At 40.1% G+C, this 25,308-nt stretch overlaps 1 protein-coding gene and 1 long non-coding RNA gene across 2 annotated transcripts; both read right to left on the bottom strand.

Annotated features, from left to right (window-relative positions):
• Nucleotides 1-5,532: 5,532 nt before the first annotated feature.
• Nucleotides 5,533-8,974, bottom strand: LOC123714020. The gene is made up of 2 exons (XR_006754259.1): nt 8,895-8,974; nt 5,533-8,825 (listed from the first exon to the last, which is right to left on the bottom strand). It is a non-coding gene; the product is annotated as an uncharacterized LOC123714020 (long non-coding RNA).
• A 55-nt stretch (nt 8,975-9,029) lies between these two features.
• On the bottom strand, nt 9,030-24,066 carry LOC123714019. Its single transcript, XM_045668013.1, has 18 exons — nt 23,894-24,066; nt 23,661-23,824; nt 21,998-22,173; nt 21,535-21,703; nt 20,372-20,557; nt 19,801-20,012; nt 14,802-14,978; nt 14,441-14,537; nt 13,172-13,255; nt 12,654-13,093; nt 12,039-12,534; nt 11,579-11,831; nt 11,344-11,495; nt 11,064-11,267; nt 10,627-10,878; nt 9,937-10,322; nt 9,794-9,863; nt 9,030-9,269 (listed from the first exon to the last, which is right to left on the bottom strand). Exons 1-18 carry the CDS (start codon nt 23,949-23,951, stop codon nt 9,180-9,182), a joined length of 3,666 nt encoding a protein of 1,221 aa, XP_045523969.1. The 5' UTR covers nt 23,952-24,066; the 3' UTR covers nt 9,030-9,179.
• Nucleotides 24,067-25,308: the final 1,242 nt, after the last annotated feature.

The following is a 25,308-nucleotide window of genomic DNA, read 5'->3' as shown; positions in this document are numbered from 1 at the left end:
CGCCGAACTCACCGCGGAACAGCTGTTTACTTTGGGACAATGTGTGATATTATAATTCTAATTTATACAGGGTAAAGATCATGACAATTTAACGACTTATATTCAGCGGCTTTATTTAAAGCACTTATTAACATAATAACATAAAATGTAGGTTGATGTTAAAATAATGATAATTTCTTTATTAAACAGACATATGAACGGACTATATCATATGGACTATTACTATTGTGTTAGTTAAAATATTGTCCTAAATATCATATTGGTGGATTTGTTTAAAGGTTTAAACACTTGTAAAAATTAAAAAATTGCCTCCGCACACATTATCGCAATACAAACACACACAAAGTATTTTACCGTTCGTGTGTCTAACATGCAGTCCATTACAACGACCCATGTTAGGGCAAATAGCCTACTCGCTACTAGCGCCAGCATGCTGATAAAGGGAGACCTCATGCGCACGCGCCTCACCAGTGATCTCACATATTTTAGAGTTTCCCAAGTCCACAGACCTAGGCCCTCAAAAGAACCATCTCATCAGCATAGCTTACAATATTTAAACAAATACCTTCTATGTAATAGCCAACATGCTGTTTACTGAGCTCCTCGATTAGTCCATTTATGTACAGATAGAACAAGGAGGGGGAACTCAAGCCCCCCGGTCTCACTCCATATTCTAATCTCGGGTCGAACAGACCATCTGCCCATTTCACACAGGCAATTTTATTTCCATAACGAAACATTACTACCTACTGGACCTGAATTATAAGATGCTATGATCTTTTTCTCAAAGCCCAAGATTACCTTATAAAGGTTAAGAAAGTAGGCATAAACAGAAAAAATATCTGTTTATGTACTTTAAAGAAGTTTTCTTAATCCGTTGAAATATTGTGACAGGTGAATAAATGAAAATAAATAATAATTTAATGTTCAGCGATTACGTACGCAGTAATGGTGAGCTCGGACATGTTTGAACTATTATTATGGCTTCTACACGATTTTTAGATGTGTGATCATTGTTTAAATATCCATAGCATTATTGACCTACGAATGTCACAGTTCAGGTCCAATGCTATAGCTTTTATAAACAAGTGACAAAAGTTGTGTATTTTAAATTACTACAATTGTTATGATTAGATAACACCTATTTAAATTTACGTGGCCTCAAAGCTTGAGCCATGAGTTAAGCTTAATCTACTAACAAAAGAGCAAAACTTATTTGTAAAAAAATTGATACACCTAATACTTTGTAAAGTAAAATAATTCCTTTCCAGACGTCGTTACTAACTAGCACTATATAGTAGAATCGTAGGGTTGTCTATGCGATAACTATTTCAAATCAACGCAATTTTCTATGATTACTTGATAAATATAATGCAACGATACAAAACTGTGTTTTTGTTATTAAATATTAGGTATCTTCATTTCATCGTTAATAAATAACAATTAGATAATGAATAGATTATATCAGTTAAAAGTCGTAACAACAGCCTAGTTCAAATACATAATACTGTTGATTGAAAACGTATTTATCACTTGTGACCAGGAATCTAGAAGTATTTTGCAATTCGGGCGAGTCAGATCAGTAGGCAAACATTATTTACTTTTGAGTTATCTCTCCACGAAGGCTGGCGGATTCTGCAGCCCTAAGCAAACGGGCAAATGTAATGTCTCGGCACTAAAAGTCAATAAAAAGATATATTTGGCGTTGGCTCCAAGCCTTCGCGACCCGGCCCGCACCTGTCCAGCCTTCAAAGATATTACTTTTCAATATTTAATGCGAACGTGACGGCCTCTACGACCCACTTACCTGACAAAGCAATGTTGTTTTGGGTTTTTTCTGTTTATATATATGAAGTTTTAACTTACTTAAGCAAGAAAGAGTTACGATAAATATAGGTTTTCTGACAGTCTGATTAAGTAGCTACTTACATCAAAAACGATTTCATTTATTGAATCAATAAAATACATTGACATTTATGTCCAACACACAAATATACAGTATTTTCAGTATTCCTTACCTACATAGCAATAATAATAATAATTAAATTCTAAATTAATACATTTTTTTTACTCTTCTCGCAGTGGTTGCCTGGAAGAGATCACTCGAAAGCGATAAGGCCGCCAGTTGCCCTCCTTTTAATTAAATTAGGTTCACTTTTTATATTATTTGTAACGCAGAGTTAATAAATAAAATAAATAAATGTTGATAAATAGAAAATTAAAACAAATTTCATAATGTTGGCCCCCGTGGCAGTATACCACTAATGCTGGCAGCATTTTCTCCTTGTACTGGATATTTATTGGAAGTTCGAGGAAAGCACCAGCTCTGGTCCTATCCAGCAGGCGCCAATTAGTTTTTTTCAATTTCGCTGGTGTCGTAAATTTAGAATCATATGTTACAAAACTGAGTTAAAATCGAAATTGCAACCACTGCTGATTAGACTAAACCTGACTGTCTTATTGTACGTAAATGTGGAAGACGTTGGTGGTATTGTAAAACTCCTGTTCAGCAGGTAAAACCCACTTCTGTGCCTGCTCTCGACGCGAGATTCACGCTTGATAACCTATCACTATATCTCCTGTGAACAGAGCTAGTCCTAATAGGGATTAGACGAAATGACAAGCTTGTAAATTAGCATTTTTTTTCGGAATCTTAATAACTGGAAAGTTAACATAGACTTTTCTTTGTTTATAATAAAGGTAAAATAAAGTGAGAGAAATTTCTCCAAAAGCGAAATGGAACGTCATAAAGTATTAATTAAATTTCAATGGACAGAGGAAAAGTAGAGTTCCTTTAAAAATGTAACTCTGAACACTCCGTTAATTAATTCCCATCCTCTTATTAATTATGCTAATTACATTCGAGATCACGGTATAATGCACTTTGTGCTTCCTTTTCCGGCTTTCGCATTTTTATTCGCCCTCGTTTAGTGTCTTCAAATGTTAAGTAAATTTTAAGAAGATTATTGTAAGGACTTTATGGCCTTTGTCTAATGTAATCAAAATTAAGTTCTAGTTATTTTAGTTTAAAATGTTATAAATAGGTCTAAAACTACAAATACCACCAAGAACTCTACGGGTAGGACCAAGGAATCACGGTGGTGGAATTATCTCAATGTTATCAGCCAAGCTCACGATAATTAAGGGCTTGAAAGAGAGAGGTCTTTGCCACTTTGAGAGGAAGCAAGATGAATAAGACAAAGCAATATTCAAATCTCATTTATTGTTATAAAACAACATCTTAAATACTACTTATACCTATTCACACATTCATAGCATTATACTTCTGAGCTGTTGGTGTTTCGCGCACCTTCAGCTATTAAAATTTTGAATAACCAATTAGCCGTGTCAGCAGTTGGATTTTCAAGTGTAATCTGAACAACTCGTGTAACCAGAGCAGTAGGTACCTAATGGCTTAATCGTGCAATTGAATCACAGCTGTGAAACAATGGATGTTACCTTTTTCTATGCAATTAACACTTACTCCTACTCTAAACATCGTGACCAAACCGACATGTCTCAAGCTGAAAAAAAATAACGACAGGTGTCAGGCATAGAAACCTGATTTTATTCGCGTTCGATCGAAGATCCGATCTAATGAAATGCATCAGATTTTTCCTGAATGAAAAACAAATAATAAAGTCTATAATTTCGTTAGCGCCAGGTAGCCACCAGTCATTCTGGCCCAGGAGCAGTGCCCCATAAATCTCCGAAAACTCATGAATGACTACCTCCGAGTTATGTCGGGAAAGAGGTAGAAAGGGATACAAATAAAGAAAAAATGTATACCAACAACTTGCAAGAGCCGCTGAAGTAAGTAGTGGAATCTGTTATAGCATATGCGGCAGCTGCCTGAGCGCCAGCAGCTAAAGAGGTCTGCTCTATACAGGAATTAAATACGTTTCAGCGGGATTTTGCACTAAGAATCGTCAGGGGCTATATAACAGTCTCGCTAAACGCCGCAGCCGCTCTTATCGCTGTCTAAGTCGAAGCCATGTTACCTCTCGGTAGCTGAAAATAAAGTAAAAAGACCACGGATTGATCAAAAATATATCGTGTAGCGATAAAGAAGAGGTATTGAACATACATACAGGCTCAAGGCCAGTTGTAGGCCTCAAGCACAACCAAATTGTAACGAAATCACTACAGATATCTGTATAGAAATCAGAAAAAATATAACAGCACTTTCACGAAACAAGAAAACCATACGGCATACGCCTTTATTGGATAAAGCACACGTAGGTGTGGTAGTAAATGAGCGAGCAGACGAATCGGCTTAAAACCTTTCCTTCATATGACAAAATGTCTTACATAAAATTCATCATAAGGAGTAAAACAATAGAAGAGTGGGAAAAGAGAAACTAACAAGCTGAAACGGGCAAGGCTACAAAATGTTTTCACTGGACATAAAAACAGCATATAAAATGATGAAGACCTTTTGCTCAATGCTCAATTTATTTAAACTACGGGCCAGGATACATTCTAATACAATGAAAACACTGAACAAACATCGCTGCACTTGTTGCTCGACTGTCGGGCGTATAGGGTTATCCAGGAACTAGAGCAGAAAACAAACATGGCTCTGACAAAAGCAACAAATTCCCAAGCGAAATTATCACTGAATTCACATTTAGTGACTTCAAAGATCTCGTTAAACGTAATTTAATCAATAAAGCTTTTTATAAATTTTTCGAATATTTAAATGACCCTAATCCTTGGGTATGATTTTCTCCAGTTCAAGTAATTTTAATGACTCAAAAATTATCAATTAAAAAGAGTGGCGGAGAGTCTCTTGCCCGTTTTACGACCTTTACATGCGAACTGGTAGAAAATGTAGTTAGAACTAATTTACTCTTTTCTGACGTTCGTAAGTGGGCTTGTTTACCTATATGAATAATATTATTTTGAGTTTGTTCTTGAACGGATAGACGGACGGATCAGCAATTAGAAGTAAGAAATAAAAATGAAACATTTTTGCAGCCTGCGATGCCAGATTGTTCAGCATCCCATAAAATATAGTGCCAACACATTAAAGTAGATACATGTCAATTATAAAGGTTTCGATTGAAACTATCGTCATGGGTATTTCACTGCCATATACCAGTAGGTAACTATTGCGGCGTGTTGGCCTAGCGGCTTCAGCGTGCGACTCTCATCCCTGGGGTCGTAGGTTCGATCCCCGGCTGTGCACCAATGTATTTTCTTTCTATTTGCGCATTTAACATTAGCTCTAACGGTGAAGGAAAACATGGTGACGAAACCGTCTCGCCTTAGACCCAAAAAGTCGACGGCGTTTGTCAGGCACAGAAGGCTGATCACCTACTTGCCTAGTAGATTAACAAATGATTATGGAACAGAAACAGAATCTGAGGCCCAGACCTAAAAAAGGTTGTAGCGCCATTGATTAATTTTATTTTTTTAATTATTGCGGCATCTAATTTCAAATTAATTAGCTTCGGTAGAATATTAATTATAGAGATAATTGTTAGCTTCGATATCAGCTGTGTAAAGGTCACAAATAAAACGAACAAATAATATAAAAAATGTTTTATTTATTAAACAATTGAACTGACGTACATTGGTATTCATATTAACAGAAGATTACAAAAGAAAAACTTAACCTAACCTCACTGCATCACAGTAGTCGAAATTCCGTTGTAAATAATTTTATACGTTATATACAAATTATAACGAAACAATTCAAATCCTTAATAGATTTTTTTTAGTTAAAATTCATACTTATAAAAATCTTACAAATACACGTAATTTGAGATAGCAATCAATATTGTTTAGGTACAAGAGTACCTGAACTTACAGAACAGTTAAAAATTCTTCATTGATTTAGAACTAAAACTGCTGATAAATTAGCAAATAATAAACTTACGAATACAATTTATACATTTTCCTATCTACTTATAAAGCTGAGTATCACTGCCAACACCGTTCAATATACTAACTACAGTATGCGTCGTTGTATATGAATTTATTGTCAACGACATTAAATCAAATGTCTTAACTCGGTCACATTTGCGCAAGAAATAACGTCAGTCTTGTGAAGATGTTGCCACCGAGTTCAGAGAGTTTTGATATGTGTATGACACGCCTTCGCCACCAGCAAAACATATACTAATTAGCTTATTCGAAACTGAATCACTATGGAAAATTGTTCCGCAGCCTCACCCGGGGTGAGCGCCGGTCGAGATAAGTTTTTAGATAAATCAACAGTAATACCTAACATTAAAAGATTTATTTTAATTTAATCATAAATAACTAATAGGAATAAAAACTCGTCAATGCTCAATTAAAATTTTACACAGTTCGCTTTGCTTGGCCCCTTGCGGGCTAAAAAACTGGTCTGGATGGTCTTTCGATTATACAAAAAAGATGTATTCATCACGATTCAAAGGCCGGCAACGGCCTTTTATGGTCAGCCCGCGGTTTCGTTGGATGCATATTATAAAGGCACCTACATTTTACAAACTATGACGATTGAGTGGGTACCTACCTAAATAGGACATATAATGGAAAATACACTTCTAAAGCAACCATCGCAAAAAAAGTAATTTACATATATCAACCGTACAATTTAAATAATTAATTATTAGACCGATAAGAGTATTCTCATTAAATTCATGAATGCTTTAACTGCGTCATTGTCATATTATCAGGTAATTATTGAGAGATTAATTTGATACAAAAAAATTTTTAACGTCACTAGTACGTCAACGCTCTTTGTTTTTTTTTAAATTTAATATCAGAAAATATTATCGATAACTTTATGATAGTGATATATGAGGTGCAAAAGGCTGAATTTACTTCGACCGCTCTGGTAATTGTCGAGCGCTTTACGCTAATGATACTAAAATAAGCTTATTGCTCATGTTCCCATTTTCACAACAATAGCCTCCCGTGACGTAGTTTTAACCGGAACAAGGTTAATCTTTCCCCGTTTTGGAAACTTTAAAGTTGTCATTGCATCTCCGTCCCTATCGGTCATATCATATACATCCTACACAAAAATATATATAAGTTCTACAGTTACGAAATCCAAGCGAGTTCGAAAAATTATTTATCTTTATAAAATTTTCAATAAGTTCATAATAGTTCATAATCAATAACTTAACCGCGGACCCATAAAATAATTCCGTGACTTCTAATATAATTTTTAAAAGTATATATTAATGTTTAATACTGCCATTTAAGACAAAATAGGATTATTTATATAATTTTATATTTATTCGGAAACCATATAATACATATGTATAAAGCACTGTTATATAGAGAAAAGATACAATTCGAGTGACTACACCTAACAACTATATAACAACCTCCGTACTTGGCAAATGATTGTCAAAATTGAGCATTAAAAGACGCGCATTTCATTAATACATTAGTTAAAGGAACTTAGTTTAAAATATTAATCGGTCACGGTACTAAAATTCGCTTATGCATAACATTCAGACCGATAAGTTCCATGTTCGTCGTAAGTGAAAAAAGCGTACGCTTATGACGATCACGTATACGTAAATCGTTTAGAGAAACTCTGCTGACACGCTGAATATTTATTACATAAAATCTACAATAGATGCAATTAAAATTATTACAGTTTAAGAATGTTGTTTATTATCTAGAGCCGTGAGAAAATCGTGACATCCATATACTTGTGTTAAAACTGTAAATTGGTCTTGGTAGTGTTTAAAAATCAGTATATAGTTAAACTCAAGAGAGACGAGAGAAAGCATTCGATACATAACGAAAACACAATTCAAAGCAAAATAAAGTATAACTTTCGGCAACTACACGATTAAAATCATTCAATTGAAATGTATCAAAGTTAAATTTATCCTTATAGACACTATTGGACGCCATATCGCTTCGCGCGATAAACAATTTTAGGTCGAAGTGCCCAAATATTAAGTTCAATACTATCGGAATTAAAAAAAAAACTTAATAAATATCACAGCATCGAAGTTCTCTACGAAATAACGGTTTAAAATAGCTCGAATGCTCCCAGCTTTACAAAACCCTAAGTAATGTGTGCCTTAAATTTAACTTTTACTTAAATATCAATAACAATCATCATTCAATAGCACGATCGGCGATCGTACGGCGTATACGCACGCGTACGTACCTCGGTCGACACGTACGCGCGAGTGCCCTCGCATTGACGAGTCCCTCACAGAGACCGAGCCTCAAACTTCAACTTTAAGATCTAAAGTGTTAAGTTGAATAATAGTCAGCCGAGAGGCGTTGATGAGCGATTACGTCGCCATCTAGAAAAGCTTCGTGTAAGATAGCACCACATATGACACCCATTGAACTGTCGCTGACAAGCATTCCTCGTAACTTAGACACGCCCGGAGAGATCGAGGCCGGAAGGGTAACGGAGCCAATTCATTCCGCTCTCGTGACAACGAAACTTGGCGAGGGACGAGAGAAAGGGAGAAAGGGAGGTTCATTCGATGATGCAATTAAATCAGTCATTAGTATGGGAGAAGCGATAACGTAACGGCGGAGTACGGCTGAGGAACAAAGCGTCAGTCGTCTGAACGTAAGTCTCGTCCCACTCTCAATTGTACCGAGCGGAGTTAACGTTTATAGGTAAAGGGCTATATACAGGCGTCAGTACCAAAACATCGACGAGACGAGTTCGTCCTTCGTCTTCATCGGGTCCCCGTCGAGTCGCCAAGGTCGCCCGGCTCCGAGAACGCTCACGGTCAGGGCTGCTTGGGCGCCAGCCTCGCGAGGCAGTAGGTCTCGGGCTGGAAGGTGGGCGGACACTGCAGGTGAGGGTATTGGCCCGCCGCCCGACCCCGCTCGGCGCCCTGGGGCAAGGGACGCACGACATGTATCCCCGGTCAATCGTAAAGTTAAGCGACGAGTTGAGTACGCACCTGCCGTCCCCCGAACATTAGCCTCAGACGCGACACGCCGGCCCCGGCTCCGCCCCCACCGCCCCCTCCGCCCCCTCCGCCCCCACTGGAACGGAACGATCGTTTAATAGTGATTGAACTGTTCAATAGAGAAGATAACAATGCGACACTATTGGAAGATGACGAGCAACGCAAAGCACCGAGTCTCGTCCCCGAATCTTACATCTGACGCGTTTTAAACCTATATTTTAGTATTAGTTTACCGACATACAAGTTGTTGAAATGTACGCCATTTTGCCACGAAGGCTATATTAATAAGAAAAACTTTGGTGAGTCAAATACATACCTCTCGGTCGCGGGCTGAACTTGCGGGGAGCTGGAAGCAGACCCTTGGACCTGGAAGTGGACCGTCTTTTACTGAGTGAGACCGAAGGTGATATGATAATTATATGAAAATGAGTTGCTTTTCATTTATAAGCTCGGGAATCACATTGACATTAACACACTTGTGGAAGTTTAAGAAAGGTTTAAACAAACAATTAAACTGTCATATTAGGTTTAAAAGTTCAAAACGCAAGAAAAGAAAAAGTAAATTGCAAGAATCAAAATATTCTCCTGCGGAGAAGATCTTTCATCACCAACATCATCAATGCTATGGACAGTTGCAGAATCAAACTTGCAGATGCAATTACAAAAGCGAACCAGGTCATCAATTACTACAGATGTCACAACTTTCTGACAGCTCAGACTTAAACTTGAACTCAGTAAATAACCTTACCGATGTCGGTGACCAATTAAACTGACGAACGTCAAAAGAAAAGACATTAAATTGATTCTATATTTACATCAGTAAGGTTATTTAGAGTTGGTCACCTATACTGTCAGTATATCTACATAACCGTAATGTCTCTCTACGTTACCTTGTCTCTCTTCCTGAAGGAGTCCTGGCGGTTGTCCGAGCGTTCGTCCGGGAACTCTATCTTCTCGTAGCTGCAAAGCGTCAGAACGGGATCATTCACTCTAGCCGTAGGGCTTCGAACGTGAGGCGTAACGAGGCACGTACCCGTGATGCGGAACCCGCCCGTAGACCACGTCGGGCACCACCCGGTCCAGCCTGCTCTGCAGGTCGCGGTCCGCGACGCCGAGCAACACCCGCTCGGAGTACAGCTGGCGCCGCTCCTCGGCCTGCGCGCGCAGCATGAACTCCTCCAGCGTCACCAGCCCGACCAGCTTGTCCTGCGGCCGGGGCTTGACGGCGAGAGCCGGCCGGGGCGCGAACGTCTCGCTCCTCTCGAAGTCCAGCAGGTTGGGGTTCGAGGCGTGGATGTAGTTGATCGGGCTCGGCTTCGGGCGTGGGGGCGAGCGGGGCGAGTGCGGGGGCGGCTGGGGCGGCGCCCGGCGGTAGCTGCGGTACTGCTCCGTGGGCACCGGGGCCGGCTGCTGCTTGGTCTGAAATCGAGATTTCGTTTCTTCAAGTCTCTGGATATTTCCTTATAGTGAGGAATGCGACCGTTCCATACTTTAATAACTGAAGCTGCGACACGTCGACAGCGAAACACCATTACCGACGTGTCAGGGGGCGACATTGACTTGGCCTGACTGAAAGAAATGACAACGTCGCTTCTGTAACATTCCGACCCTCACGTCCGATAGCCGAAGAAGTCGATGATGGCGGATCATACCGCAAGGTACGGAGAGAAGATGAACCGCCCCTAGAAAAGGAAACGCAGAGGGGCGGTCGAGGTGTCGTTACCTTGCTCTTGGAGTCGTCTTTGGCCTTCGTCCGCGAGAAGAACCTCAGGTATTTGCGGTCGAGGCTCGTGCTGGCGGCCGCCTGGCTCACGTTCTCGTGCGAGTCCCCTCGGCCCCGCTGCGTCAGCTTCTTCAGGGATCCGAATTTGGACTTGTCCTTCTCCTTGTCTCTGTCCCGCTCTCTCTTCTCGGGGCTCTCGGTGTCCGATTCCGTCTCGGAGTAATCCGTCTCCGAGAACTGTTTGATTTCGTTCTGCAACAGAGAATAGATGGAGTCGACCGCTCGATGCGAGGGAGGAACCGAAGCCCCGAGGCGTTTTCGATTCTTAAACCGATTCTTAAACGGCCGGCGACTCACTCGCGAGCCCTCCGACTTCGAGTGTCCGTAGGCATATTTTTCCTGTTCAATAAAAAAATGGACGGGGACGACTTGCAGACCTGCGAGTCCAGGCGACGGGGCGGGGCCAGCGTGGCCCGGTGGATGAGCTGGGTCCAGGCGGCCAGGGCGTCGTGGGAGGCGGCCGCGAAGTAGAAGGCCCGGCCCGTGTGGTACACCTTGAAGGCGTGGGCGCGGGACTTCACCTCGCCCGCCGCGCTCACCGTGCAGCCCTCCAGGTAGATCATGCAGTCGGCGCGGGAGCTCTGCGCAGACGCAACGCATGTAGGGGACGGATGCAACCGAACCGAACCGAACGATCTATATCGATCAAAAATCTACCTCCGGCGACCGATAGGCGTAGAGCAAGTTGTGGGCGAGTAGCAGATAGCGGTGCGCCCATCGCGGCTGCTGCTGGGCGGCCCTCACCCTCTGGCTCACCCACCCCGCCGCCCCCACCGAGGACAGCGCCCGGGCCGGCACAGCGCGACGCTCTGGGGAGTTCATCGGTGATGAGTCAGTCGGCCTAAAATTCAATTTCTAAATTCGTCGTCAAGGCATAGAATAGAAGACTCACTGGCCAATATGGAGTTCTTCTTCTTGAGGCTCCTGGACTTGGCGGAGGGGAATATCCCCCTCACGACGCTCCCGGTGGGGGAGACCGCCCCCTTGGGGGAGTGGGGGGAGTCCAGCGACTGGTCGCTCGCGGCCCCGATCACGATGTCCCCGTCGCGGCGCTGGGGCTCCCCGTTTATGGGGGGCATCTCCCGACGCTCGTTCGACACCAGCTTTATGTCGTGCTTCGTGAGGTGACGGAGGGGGACCGAGATCTGGAATTATTTATTAAGTATGTCTGGGGGGTAAAGAACCGTTTTATTGCTTCTATCCGACTTCAAAAGAGGTCGGTCCGCCCCGGACGATCTATTGAGGCTATTCTAGGATATATTTAATTTCAGTTATTATAGTCTAAATTTCATCAAAATCGGTTCAGTAATTTTTAAGGTGTGGTGAGTAGTTCGTTCGGGCGCGGCGCGTACCTGAGCCGCGTCCCCGGGACGCAGCGGTTTCAGCGGCGAGGCGGAGGGCTCGGCGGGTCGCGGGATCATCCTCAGCACCGGGTACTGCGGCGCCGGGCACTCCCGCAGAGGAGAGGCGGGCCGGCCTGCGGAGATCGGCTCCCAGGTCTCGTCGCTCGGGGATCGGCCGTCTCTCTCGAAGACGTGTCGGATCTCCCGACAGGGGGACAGTATTTTCAAATCGCTGAGGGATCCGATCGGCTCGCGATTCGACTTCTCTCTTCGGAACTCCTCTTTATTGAATTTCTCCTCCGAGGACTCGTCGCGCGCGAGGGGGGCTCTCTCGGGAGGGGGGAGCTCTCGTCTCTCTCCGGAGGAAACGGCGGGGTCTTTAGGGAGCGGGCGGGGGGGCAAGTGTTCTCGCGGGGGAGGGGGCAAGCGGGCGGACGGGCGCGGCGGAGGCTCCGGAGGGACGTCGGACACCTTCGAGCGTTCCGTTATACGCGGTTTCGGGTACCTGGAAAGAATCACGGGCTCCGTTACGGGGTCGCTGGTAATTCGACACCCAAATTGTATTAACTGAAATCTGGGACACAAAATAAATATAATTATTAATGAAGAAGAATAAACGCTGACTTCGTCACTCGCTCCTCCTCCTCGATTTTTCGTTCCTCGATCAGCACCGAGTTCAGACTCTCCAGAACCGGCACCGGAGTGTCGTCCGACGACCCGTCGTCCGTCGCCTTCGCATCTTCGGATAGACCGTACTTGTCTTCGGAATTATCCGGAGATTCGTCTTCCTCGTCGACTCGCCCGGCCGCGGGGATGGGTCCGTCCGCCCCGCGCACGGGGGGCGTCGTCGGGGATTCCGGGATGGGGTTGTCGACGAGGGGGGCGAGGGCGGCCGGCGGTTCCAGCTCGTAGGCCGGAGTCGAGTGGCTCTTGTCGAGCTTCCCCCTGGTGGCGTGCGGGGTCTCGGGGCGGACGGGGGCGACGGCGGCTCGCGGGGCCCGGGGCACCCCGAGACAGGTCCTCGGTCGCGGAGAAAGCTGCAAACCCGTGCTGCACGATACCGCCTGCGACACATATGTATATAATATTATACTTCTTTTCTATATGAATAATCGGCATCAGGCCGAAGGTGCGAGACGTGCCTTGTCCCGCCTGTAGAGAGCGGCGTCTTCGGGCTCGGGCCCCTCGCCGCTGTCCCATCTCTGCTGCTGCAGCTCTTGCCAGAACTGGAACACGATAATATCCTTATAAGTGATCGTGTCAATTCAATCTGCTATTAAAATCCTACAATCTTGTAAACTTGTTTCTTGAGCCCGCTAGAATTACGAGCTCCACTGCCACAGGCACAGATAATGTCTTTACAGATGCAGAGGCAACGCAAACCTCAATTACAACTAATCTTAGCTCAGATGATTGTGAACTGGTCGGCAGGAGATACGGGAGTACCACAGGGCTCGATTCTTGGCCCTTTCCTCTTTCTTGTTTATATAAAAGGTAGACCACCTTTCATGGTAGAGAAAAAAAACATAACAATAACCTTCTACTCTTTTGTGCAAAAATTGCAAGGGTTATGGGTACTAGACCATTATAAATGATGAGGAATTGAATCTGAATGATACAACTGTATTTCTTGGAATCACCATGGATTCAAAACTTCTTCACAACTCATATTAACGGATTGGCGAAGAGACTTAGTTGTGCAGCTTACGCGCTTATAAACCTTCGCTCACTGACTGATGTCGATACAGTTAGACTTGTTTATTTTAGTTACTTTGACTGCTTAATGACTTAGGGTTTATTATTGTGGAGTCATGCTGCTGATGTCGAAACAATTTTCATCCTGCAGAAGGCTATTCAGGCAATCTATAATTAAAATATAGGGAATCTCTGAGAGGTGATTTCAAGGAAATTAATATACTTACATTTCCCTCGCAATATATTTATGAAAATATTATGTATGTATACAAAAATAGTTATAGTTTTACTAGAATAGAATATACTAGACTATCTAAAGTTAGTATTTTTTTTAACAAAATCCCAGAGGCTCTTTTATCTCTGCCTTTTAATAAATGTAAGAAATGTATTAAAGAAAAGCTGTGTAAAAAGGCTTACTACAAAGTTAACGATTATGTAGTTGAAAAAAGGTCCTGGGACTAGTGCTGGACAGGCTACTTCTAATTAATTTGCGATATTTGTTTAGAAACAAGTGTCGTTTGATGATTGGCTATTTTAAAAGAGTCTCTGTCTTCTTTGCCGATGACAAATATGACGTGGAATAAGTGATACTTGTATCTTATTTTCCATAATAAACATATTTTCCTGGTTTTCTGTAACCATTTCGGTCAAGATATAAGGAGTGACGCCAACGAAACCAAACCATGTCCTAATCTCGACCCGTTCACAGTCAATACCTGTTCGATGCCGAGGTGCGGTCTTTTGGAGACGGGGCTTCCGCAGCTGATCGTGTGCCGACGCTGGACCGCGGCTTGGGGCTTGGGCGGGTACATGCTGGAACGTATCATTCACGAATATTACTAAGTTATAATTTTTTAATGAGGTTAATTAATTAATTAAAAGGATGGTCACCATGGTGATGAGTGATGACTTCAATCCTGGTATTATTTAACGATATAGTCTAAGCTACAAATTTATTATCACATCATGTCAAAGTCGGTTATTTGCAGTCTTCTCCCACGGAGACAGGTGAAGAGACGGAGGACTCTGTCCGTCTTCTCCGCCAGCGGTGCAAATTAGTTAACCCAAATACCATACCGGGCCCTGTCGAGGTGCAGATGCGTGGGCGAAGCGGGGGGAGAGAGGGGCTCGCTCTCGTCCGATGAGCACTCGGGGGAGCAGGCCGGGGAGTGCGGGGGAGGCTCCTCCTTCTCCTCCACCGGGGGGCGGAGCAGGGCCGGCGGAGTCGCCGTCATCGGGAAGTCCAGCTCGTATCTGGAAACGTGTTATACATCTGAATAAAGAGAAATTTGCCAAAATTCATTTTGTGTCTAAGAAAGCGTTCCAGTATTACGTCACGCAATTTTTGGAGATTATTGACCCCCCCCCCCCCCCCCACGAAACGCATCGTTCTGTATCCAATAGTAAAACGTTTCGAGACCACTCCCAGTGACTCATTATAATTAAAACTTACCATTATGTCGTGTGAAGTACTGGAATGTCGAAAATAATAATAATAGTAATAACGTATAATTCAAACCCCCCCATCCCCCCCCCCCAACTTCGTTACGTAATACTTGAACGCTCCCTAATAAATCGTATTAGGGTCATTGTCAAAGTTTGCGCAAGTAAACGCGACTAAACATCATAAAATTACAGAAACATGACTTTTAGTTAGTTACATCGATGCCGGTTTGCTTTTTTTTTCTTGAAATCGCCCGTTTGCTTGAAACAATTGCTTTTATATTTTTGTCGCCCGTTTGCTTGAAACAATTGCTTTTATATTTTTGTCGCCCGTTTGCTTGAAACAATTGCTTTTATATTTTTGTCGCCCGTTTGCTTGAAACAATTGCTTTTATATTTTTGTCGCCCGTTTGCTTGAAACAATTGCTTTTATATTTTTGTCGCCCGTTTGCTTGAAACAATTGCTTTTATATTTTTGTCACCCGTTTGCTTGAATCAATTGCTTTTATATTTTTGTCATCCGTTTGCTTGAAACAATTGCTTTTATATTTTTGTCACCCGTTTGCTTGAAACAATTGCTTTTATATTGTTGTCACCCGTTTGCTTGAATCAATTGCTTTTATATTTTTGTCACCCGTTTGCTTGAAACAATTGCTTTTATATTTTTGTCACCCGTTTGCTTGAAACAATTGCTTTTATATTGTTGTCACCCGTTTGCTTGAAACAATTGCTTTTATATTGTTGTCACCCGTTTGCTTGAAACAATTGCTTTTATATTGTTGTCACCCGTTTGCTTGAAACAATTGCTTTTTTTTCTTGAAATCACCCGTTTGCTTGAAACAATTGCTTTTTTTTCTTGAAATCACCCGTTTGCTTGAAACAATTGCTTTTATATTTTTGTCGCCCGTTTGCTTGAAACAATTGCTTTTTTTTCTTGAAATCACCCGTTTGCTTGAAACAATTGCTTTTTTTTCTTGAAATCACCCGTTTGCTTGAAACAATTGCTTTTATATTTTTGTCGCCCGTTTGCTTGAAACAATTGCTTTTTTGCTGTTACAGTTGGCCTCGATCTTTAACTAATGATTTGTGAATTATTCCAGATTTTGTAAGTTAGGCTGTAAGAAAATACAACTGTGATCATAACGTTTTAGTTTTTACTATGAAATGGCACAAATCAGTCCCAAGTATTTTGGCATTAATGTTAATTACAATCTTTTATGTTATAAGTAAAATAACAATTACATGTATTACTCATAAATTAACTATAAACTTAATTCCAAACAACTCTATTACTTCTAGAATTGTAATAATATTATATTCTATCTGATCACTTTAAATATTTATAAATGGGTAATAAACTAACATTCTGTTAAATTATCATACATTAATTTAAAAAAAAAACAATGGCGCTACATACTTTTTAGGTCTGGGCCTCAGATCTCTGTATCTGTCTCATGATCACTTGTTAATCTAATAGGCAAGTAGGTGATCAGCCTTCTGTGCCTGATAAACGTCAACTTTTGGGTCTAAGGTACGCCCGGTTTCCTCACGATGTTTTCCTTCACCGTTCGAACGAATGTTAAATGCGCACATATAAAGAAAATCAATTGATGCACACCCGGGAGATCTAACCTACGACCTCAGGGATGAATGTCGCACGTTGAATCCACTAGGCCAACACTGCTCTTATATAAATTATCTTTAATAAAACAGAGTTGTAACACAGTAACGTAGTTGTTATCTCTGTGCATCTCACGTGACTGGGTTGAACTTGAAATCTTAACAACCTAAGTTTAAACTACAATATTAATAACAACTAACTTTGTGACTGCCATTTACCTATGCATAGTGTAACTTTATAAAAAAAACCTCAAACGGTAACTGGAAAAGAGTTACTCATTTTTCAAATATGTCTGAAGCCTCATCAAAATTGTAATACATGAATTCTTTTACCTCTATTATGCTATTTAGGTTCCGGAACCATAGAAAGTAATTTTTCAAAAGACACAAGGGTTAATCGGACTCAACTAATTTAAGTTAAAAAACACAACTTCACCATCTTCTACTTCGGATAAATACTATTTAGGTTCCGGAACCATAGAAAGTAATTTTTCAAAAGACACAAGGGTTAATCGGACTCAACTAATTTAAGTTAAAAAACACAACTTCACCATCTTCTACTTCGGATAAATACTATTTAGGTTCCGGAACCATAGAAAGTAATTTTTCAAAAGACACAAGGGTTAATCGGACTCAACTAATTTAAGTTAAAAAACACAACTTCACCATCTTCTACTTCGGATAAATACTATTTAGGTTCAGGAACCATAGAAAGTAATTTTTCAAAAGACACAAGGGTTAATCGGACTCAACTAATTTAAGTTAAAAAACACAACTTCACCATCTTCTACTTCGGATAAATACTATTTAGGTTCCGGAACCATAGAAAGTAATTTTTCAAAAGACACAAGGGTTAATCGGACTCAACTAATTTAAGTTAAAAAACACAACTTCACCATCTTCTACTTCGGATAAATACTATTTAGGTTCCGGAACCATAGAAAGTAATTTTTCAAAAGACACAAGGGTTAATCGGACTCAACTAATTTAAGTTAAAAAACACAACTTCACCATCTTCTACTTCGGATAAATACTATTTAGGTTCCGGAACCATAGAAAGTAATTTTTCAAAAGACACAAGGGTTAATCGGACTCAACTAATTTAAGTTAAAAAACACAACTTCACCATCTTCTACTTCGGATAAATACTATTTAGGTTCAGGAACCATAGAAAGTATTTTTTCAAAAGACACAAGGGTTAATCGGACTCAACTAATTTAAGTTAAAAAACACAACTTCACCATCTTCTACTTCGGATAAATACTATTTAGGTTCCGGAACCATAGAAAGTAATTTTTCAAAAGACACAAGGGTTAATCGGACTCAACTAATTTAAGTTAAAAAACACAACTTCACCATCTTCTACTTCGGATAAATACTATTTAGGTTCCGGAACCATAGAAAGTAATTTTTCAAAAGACACAAGGGTTAATCGGACTCAACTAATTTAAGTTAAAAAACACAACTTCACCATCTTCTACTTCGGATAAGGCTTTACTCATAATCCTGTTTATGGTGGAAATTTTAACCAACACACAAACACCTAGTTGTATTTCACCGACTTGAATATTTTTCTTCTCGATCAAAGCATCGTCATTTTGTTGTTATATTTTAGGTTTAATGTTTGTATATTATTTAGATTTTGCTAAAAAATAATGATTATTTAATGTGCAAATGGTGACATCTGTTGGCATCATTCACAACTCTCATAAATATTAGTCTGTTGTCTGCGTATAGAGCAAATAATGTCTTCAGTCTTTGAACAACCTCTAAGCGTGTTTTAATATTTCTTTCAATGACACGAGAGGAGCATCATCACCGGAATCCGACTCCTTTTGGTTCGGTCGCTATCGACAAAGATCGGTGACATCAGACAGACAACTGCCGTCGCAAGTGGAAGGAGTTGATGAGTCCACTGCATTTTTTTAATGAAATGTAGTGCTGAAGATTGATGAAACGGCAACGGCCATGCTGCACACGCTGGCATATATTTCATGAGGAGAAGTCAACATTCTCATCGGTTATCAGATGTAGTCTCACTTGACTGACATCTTTCAAAGCAAAATAGAAATTTGTGGCATCAGTCACCCTTCCAGATAACTATAACCTGTTTGCAATTTCATTTATGGCCAAGCCTACATATATATATACATTGCAAAAACACATAAATGATACTGTAAAAAGTAAATTACACTTTGTCTTCGTGTTTAGATTATTAACCTAATTAAGTCTAAAATAATGAAAAATACACAAAGTTGCACAATTAAAATACCTCCCATACCCCCCCCCCCCCCCCCCATACCTAACTACTTTGTACCCAACGCTATTTGAAGTTGCGATTTACTCAGCAACATGGTATTGTAGGCGGAACTAGTTATTAGGTAAATGTCGATTTCAACCGATTTTCCATACATTTATAAATATTAACAATACTCTTTTATTATATTATAGTATAAAATTAAAATGTTTAACGTTAATTATAACACAGTGGTAACAGGGACGTACAGAGTTTTTGAGAAACACTTTTCTGTTACCGAAAATTACCATTTATTAATTCGATGAATTTTGTATTTAATATAAATTTTGAAAGGGGTTATGGGCACAGTTAGTCCTTTACGTTACGTCATGTGTTAGTGGACATAAAGTGACGTAATGGAACTGTAAGGACCACTTCATATTACGAGAAAGATTAGTGCTTCTACTATTAGATTTAGGTTATATTATATAGCAATAACCACATAGTTTTAAAATTACTGCTACTTGAATATAGTGACGTAACGGATCTATATGTGCATACAGTTTTACTAAAACTTAATTTAATTTACTAAAAAACTTAACTTTTTTTTTATCAAATTAACGTAAATTTAATTCAAAATATGAATAAAGGTTTTTAGTTAGTCCATTACGTCACAAAGCAAAAATAATCACAGTTGCGGGACTAGGTTGCCTGCGCGAAATTTGACAACGACCCATTTGACAATAACGAATACTATAACGAAAAAGTAAAGATCACCTGTGCAACATTCGATGATCCGTCAGCGGGGGCAGCCGCAGCCGGTGGGCCCGGGGTCGAGGGGCTCGCGTGTGGAGGGGGGGCGTCGGGAGGGCTCGGGCCCCTCTGCGGCGCAGGCGCAGCACCAACTCGCCCGAGGCCCGACCGGCGACGGCGGCACACGCGCGCTCCACGGCCTCCCCGCTCCAGCCCAGCACGCATACGTCGCCCACCTATACGGATTCCGTTACTTTTCAATTTAATATATTTTAAACAAAATCGAAAGTTCTAGAAAGGCCTAGAACAAAGAAATTCCTTTGTAATTAAAGATAAACAAAGTAGGTTTATTGATTCGAACGACCGAACCTAATGCTTTCGTACATTCTTGGGTAGATGGATATACGCTCGCCTTCTTCCCGACGGAGTAGACCAGAGACCACCGATCTCCACTTGCTACGGACCTCTTACGCTTCATCCACCATGCACGCTACTTTTGACGGACTCTAGCACGGATTCGGTCCAGGTATGTCGGGTCTACCCAACCTGTCTTCGAATATCCTACTATTCTGAGGCTAATTAAATAAATAAGTACCTGGACGATCTCATCACCCTCGTGCACGTGACCCGAAGCGTGGGCGGGGGATCCGAAGCGTATGTGGGCTATCTGATGATGGCCACAGAAGGAGGGCAGCACGTGGAAGCCCAGGGGCCTGCCGGCCTGGCGCAGGGTCACGGTGTCCACCCACGAGGGCTGCAGGATCAAGGGGTCCGACACGTCCTGTAATCGAATTTTTATTATGAGATACGATTGAAGTAAATCTTCTCTACTCTGATTTTTAAAGAGGAGAATAATTTGCTAATGAAAGAATTGAACATGAGTGAAAAGGACCCTTTCAGTTCTTCCCTCTTCGACCTTCTCACTGGGCCCGTGGTGTCAAGAAGCTGAATAGCCTCGACATTCTAGCGATGGTGGAGCCCCTTTGTTAATTATTCTGGCGACGTCCTCTACATTAAAGTCCCGATGGAGGTCGTCATCACGACTACACCGGGGAGCATTGACCATTACCCTGATGACCTTATTTTTAAAGCGTCGGTGTTCAGGTTTCACTTGACCATTGATCGACTGCTGACGCGGCTGACGTGGCCGTTCCACATTATGTCAGCTGAAGGTGCGCGATACACCAACAGCTCGCAAGAACTGAGTCATCTATGCGTAAATAGGTGTAAGTAGTATTTAAGATATTGTTTTATAACAATAAATCAAGTTTGAATATTGCTCCGACCTATTTATTACTCGATTGCTCTTAAAGTCCCTTAAGCCCTTAATTATCGTGGTGAGCCTACCCGATAGCTTTGACATATTCCCATCACCACCAGCTCTAATCCAACCTGAAGGGCTTCGTCTGCTACCTTAGGTCTCTCGGTGCAGACATCCTGTACTTATTAATATATTCACAATAATTTCTTAGTTCTGAATCTTTCATATGTTTAGTTTCCGCCTGGTAAGCTTTACACCTTTACAGTTGGATTATATGTAGTCCTCACTCCTCACTCCCTCCAGAAGCACCCCAGAGCTTAGGACATGCTTTTTGTATCAACTTAACTCAAACTTTAACTTTTGAAGATATTGGCATTCAGTTAAGCATCTAAAACGTGTTTTAAATCTATAGAAAATGATTATATTGTAAATGGTCACGATCAAATAGATAGATTTGTCTCCTTAGCAGAAAAAAACTCTCTTTTAAAGATTTATACCTGAATAATATAATCAGCGACGGCGGCGGCGGCCGAGGCCGCAGCGGCTACGGCGCGAGCCGGTTGTTCTGCAAACCTGTCCCTCTGCGCACAAGTGGCGGCCTCTAAGGATAACTTCAATAAGGCCGCTTTTCTCTCCGCTAAAGGAGCCCCCGAGCAGAGGGGCCACCTGGAATTTGGTTGTGAAATATGAAGAAGAGTCTCATCTATATATGAATATTCATGTTGCTTATTATGTGTAATGTAATGTGTTAAAAAACCAACAATTATTATAATAATAGTAAATGTTATATTGAGACACTTTAATGTGCCACGGGAGTGCTTAACTTCAAATATCTCTTACATTTGATTACATTTAATGCCTCCAACAGTGACAAAAAATAGGACTTCTACTCTAAATCACTAGACATTAAATCCAACTGTGGAATTGATACATTTATCAAACAAAATAATATCATCATACCTGTCGAGCCAGCATACCAAAGGCTTAACCGCATGCACCGTCCTGGCGACGTCTGCAAGCGAATGCGTCTCCAAACGAGTGTCAGCGTGATGGCGCAAGGCTCGAGCCAAAGATGCAGCGGCGGCCGATACACGGAGTGCTAGTTGCTGGACGCATTCCCGAGATATCTCATAGTGCTGGAATTTTAGTTTATTAATTAATACAAGTAATAATTCCTAATTTACTCTTTTTTTATGTACAATGAGAGGCTTTAAAATAATTGCTATTGAAAAATCAGTCTTATTATGAGTGTAGAATGAAAGATTATATGTAATTACAGATAAAAATTAGAAAAAAACCAACAAACATTAATGAAACTGATAGTTTTTATAATGGTACATTAAAACAATGTCAATGATTCAAATATATATCTGGTAAGATATTTAAAATAAGAAACTATGTATAAAATGTTGAAGTTCCAGTTAAATCTCTCTCCCTCTGAAGTCTCCTAGAAATAGCTTGATCGAATTTAACTTGTAATGGCATGAAGCAATCGTGACATCCTATATGATAACACCACCAAATAAATTGGTCATGTCAACTATAACAATACAAATGGGAAAACTTTAGTTAGGCATCTGCTTGCTGATTAATTAATTAATTGGTTACTGAAACATTTAAATACACCCAATTGTGCTTAAAGAGGAACAACGACTAAATCACAGAGTGAATAAATCTGCTTTAAAACATACACCAACATCTCAGTAATAGCTAATATTTGTGATTATTTGGATATACTAAGGTAGACAGTTATTTAATAGAAAAAAGATACACAGTACATACTACATTGTAACATCTATTGTTACTTCCATAGTTATATAACTTTTCTTGCAGGTTTTCCTTACATCTTGCTACTGGTATTTCCTGTATTGAATTTACTTGTTTGGATAGTATATACAAAAATAAATATGACTAAATGCTATATAATGATGTGAATCCCATTATCATCCCATGGGATGGGAAACTGTTTCATTGACATTTTTAAGTAAGAAAGTAGATGATCTACCTCCAAGGCAAGACACATGTCATTGAGTTTTGTTGCTCAACTGGGGTTGGAAAAGATAAGAATTACATATCTAACTCACTAGGCCAATCACTTTCCAAATAAAACAATAAAATGTATAATTTATAATCTTTCAGCCTAAGAATATGTTTTGAACATTAAACATATATTATTGAATCAAATCATCGAAACTCATAACATTCTATAAAATATCAATTACTGTAACACAATTGAACAAGGATGTTAAACCATTTTAATGCCTATTTAGATAATAGACAATGTAGATACAAACAAACCAAAAAAAAAAAACATTTTCAGACCAAGACACAGTAACAGTGGCTTCTGCTACTTAGATCACTTTCAAATCTTGTAGTTTTGAGCAACTAGTATTATAGTTAGTACTCACGACAAAGTGAAAATTTGATTAATCAAAATAAAAAACATAGTGTCAGTATGATACATGTTGACTTTCCGAATAAATTTTTGTTCCAAAAACATTGTCAGTTACAACCAGTGTGAAACAGGAAAAATCACACAATACATTCAGAAAACTAGCTATATTTTCAAATTAAAGAAGCCCTTGTTTATTTCACATATGCCCCATATATTATAAAAACTCACAAAGTTCCTCAAATGCTCCACAGCTTCCAACAAAAGCTCCTGGTGACCAATAACTTGAATTCCAAGGTACTCTAAGTCGTCACAACGCAGAGTCAACAGTTTAGCCCCATTGACACCTTTCTTGATAAACTCCGGAGAATACTGAGAGACCATCGGCCCCAGACCTGAAGCAACAGATTCTCCATTTATCACAACTTTGGTGACTCACCAAGCAGACATTAAGTTACACATACCCGACATCCATTCCGACACTTGGTCTGGAGACCATTCAGCTATATTAAGCGGATTCATAGCACTGTCACGTATTTGTTTTTACTGCAAAATATCTGATACACATCTTTTTGAAAAATTATTAACGATATAATATTTTTATTTATCGCTTCAATGTCTCGCGTCTACCTGTGTAGAAAACGTCTGTTTGATTATGTTAATTGTCAAAATTCATAAATGTGAATTGTCAGCTGACACTGTATGAGATTCATAATGATATATTATTACATATTTAATCAAGATAATTAATAAATTACTTTCAAATCAATTACAAAAAAACATTAGTGTGAAAATAAAACTTTCTAAACACCACGATCACAAGCGCCCACAAATGTTGCGTCTAGTGTTACATTGTATAGTTGAAGTTCGCTATTCGGTACAAGATGGCAGGCCAAGTCACGAAAACAATAGATTCAACAAACAATATATATGTTTAATAGTATCACAGTAAGTAGACACAAGGATAATGTGAACCTCACCTGATTTTTTTTTAAATATGGCTTATTGACGAAGAGGAGAGAGAGAAGAGTAAAAGGATTTACTATCTTTTTTTTATCTTACACTTACTCGATTGTTTAATTTTCAAATACCCCCGTATTGTAACTTCGTTTTAACATTAATTAATATTACAAGCATAGCATAGACAGACGCTGTAACTTTGTAGTTAATATGTGGTCAGTATTTCTTCCATACTTAAGACATGCTATGGTGACCAATTTTATATTATATTATACTATGTTTATCAGAGGTTTAGCCTCTCTACAAGCCTATGTGCCTAAAAAGTATCACCATTAAACTATTAGGGAACAAATCTTAAGGAGTAGAAAAATCATAAGTATATTTTATATAGAATATAAAATTATGCAAAGAAAGGTTGAACTGACAAGTTCGTTATTTTCAGCGTTTATGTACGTTATACCTAGGAGACACTGAAATTTTTTAGAAAATGAAATAGTTTAATGTAGAAAGTTGCCAATACTTTTATTGTTTTTCAAAGTAATCTCCGTTCCTCTCTACACATCGTCGCATTGGACGGAACCGCCAAGAAGAGCAGCGGGCCCAGTCTTCCTTAGGAGGTGTCTTCTATGACATTTTCGTACACTTTCACCGCATCTTCAGAGCTCGTAAAGCGAATACCTCGAATTTTATCTTTAATTCTTGGGAATATATGAAAATCTCAGGGCGCTAGGTCAGGACTCATTATCTCGACACCTGCAATACTCAAATATTCAACAGTCCGTTTTGCTGAGTGTGCTAAAGCATTTTCGTAGTAAAGGAGGATCCTTCGAGGGCGGTGCTGTCGATTTTTTTTCAAGACAACAGGCAAACAGCGATTGACATACCAGTCTGCAGTAACTGTCCTTCCATCTTCTAGAAA

This window comes from Pieris brassicae, chromosome 9 (assembly GCF_905147105.1).
Source record: "Pieris brassicae chromosome 9, ilPieBrab1.1, whole genome shotgun sequence".
Taxonomy (NCBI): Eukaryota; Metazoa; Arthropoda; class Insecta; order Lepidoptera; family Pieridae; genus Pieris; species Pieris brassicae.
Note: the sequence above shows the minus strand (reverse complement) of the source record. Positions and strands in the feature narration are given on the sequence as shown.

What these genes read in the sequence shown, in the direction of transcription:
- LOC123714019 (XM_045668013.1), bottom strand. Translation starts at nt 23,951, where the DNA reads ATGAATCCGCTTAATATAGCTGAATGGTCTCCAGACCAAGTGTCGGAA. An exon ending in TGGAGCATTTGAGGAACTTT is followed by an intron (nt 22,174 to 23,660) that starts GTGAGTTTTTAT and finishes CTAAAATTCCAG; the next exon opens with CACTATGAGATATCTCGGGA. An exon ending in CTGCACCTCGACAGGGCCCG is followed by an intron (nt 14,538 to 14,801) that starts GTATGGTATTTG and finishes GATACGTTCCAG; the next exon opens with CATGTACCCGCCCAAGCCCC.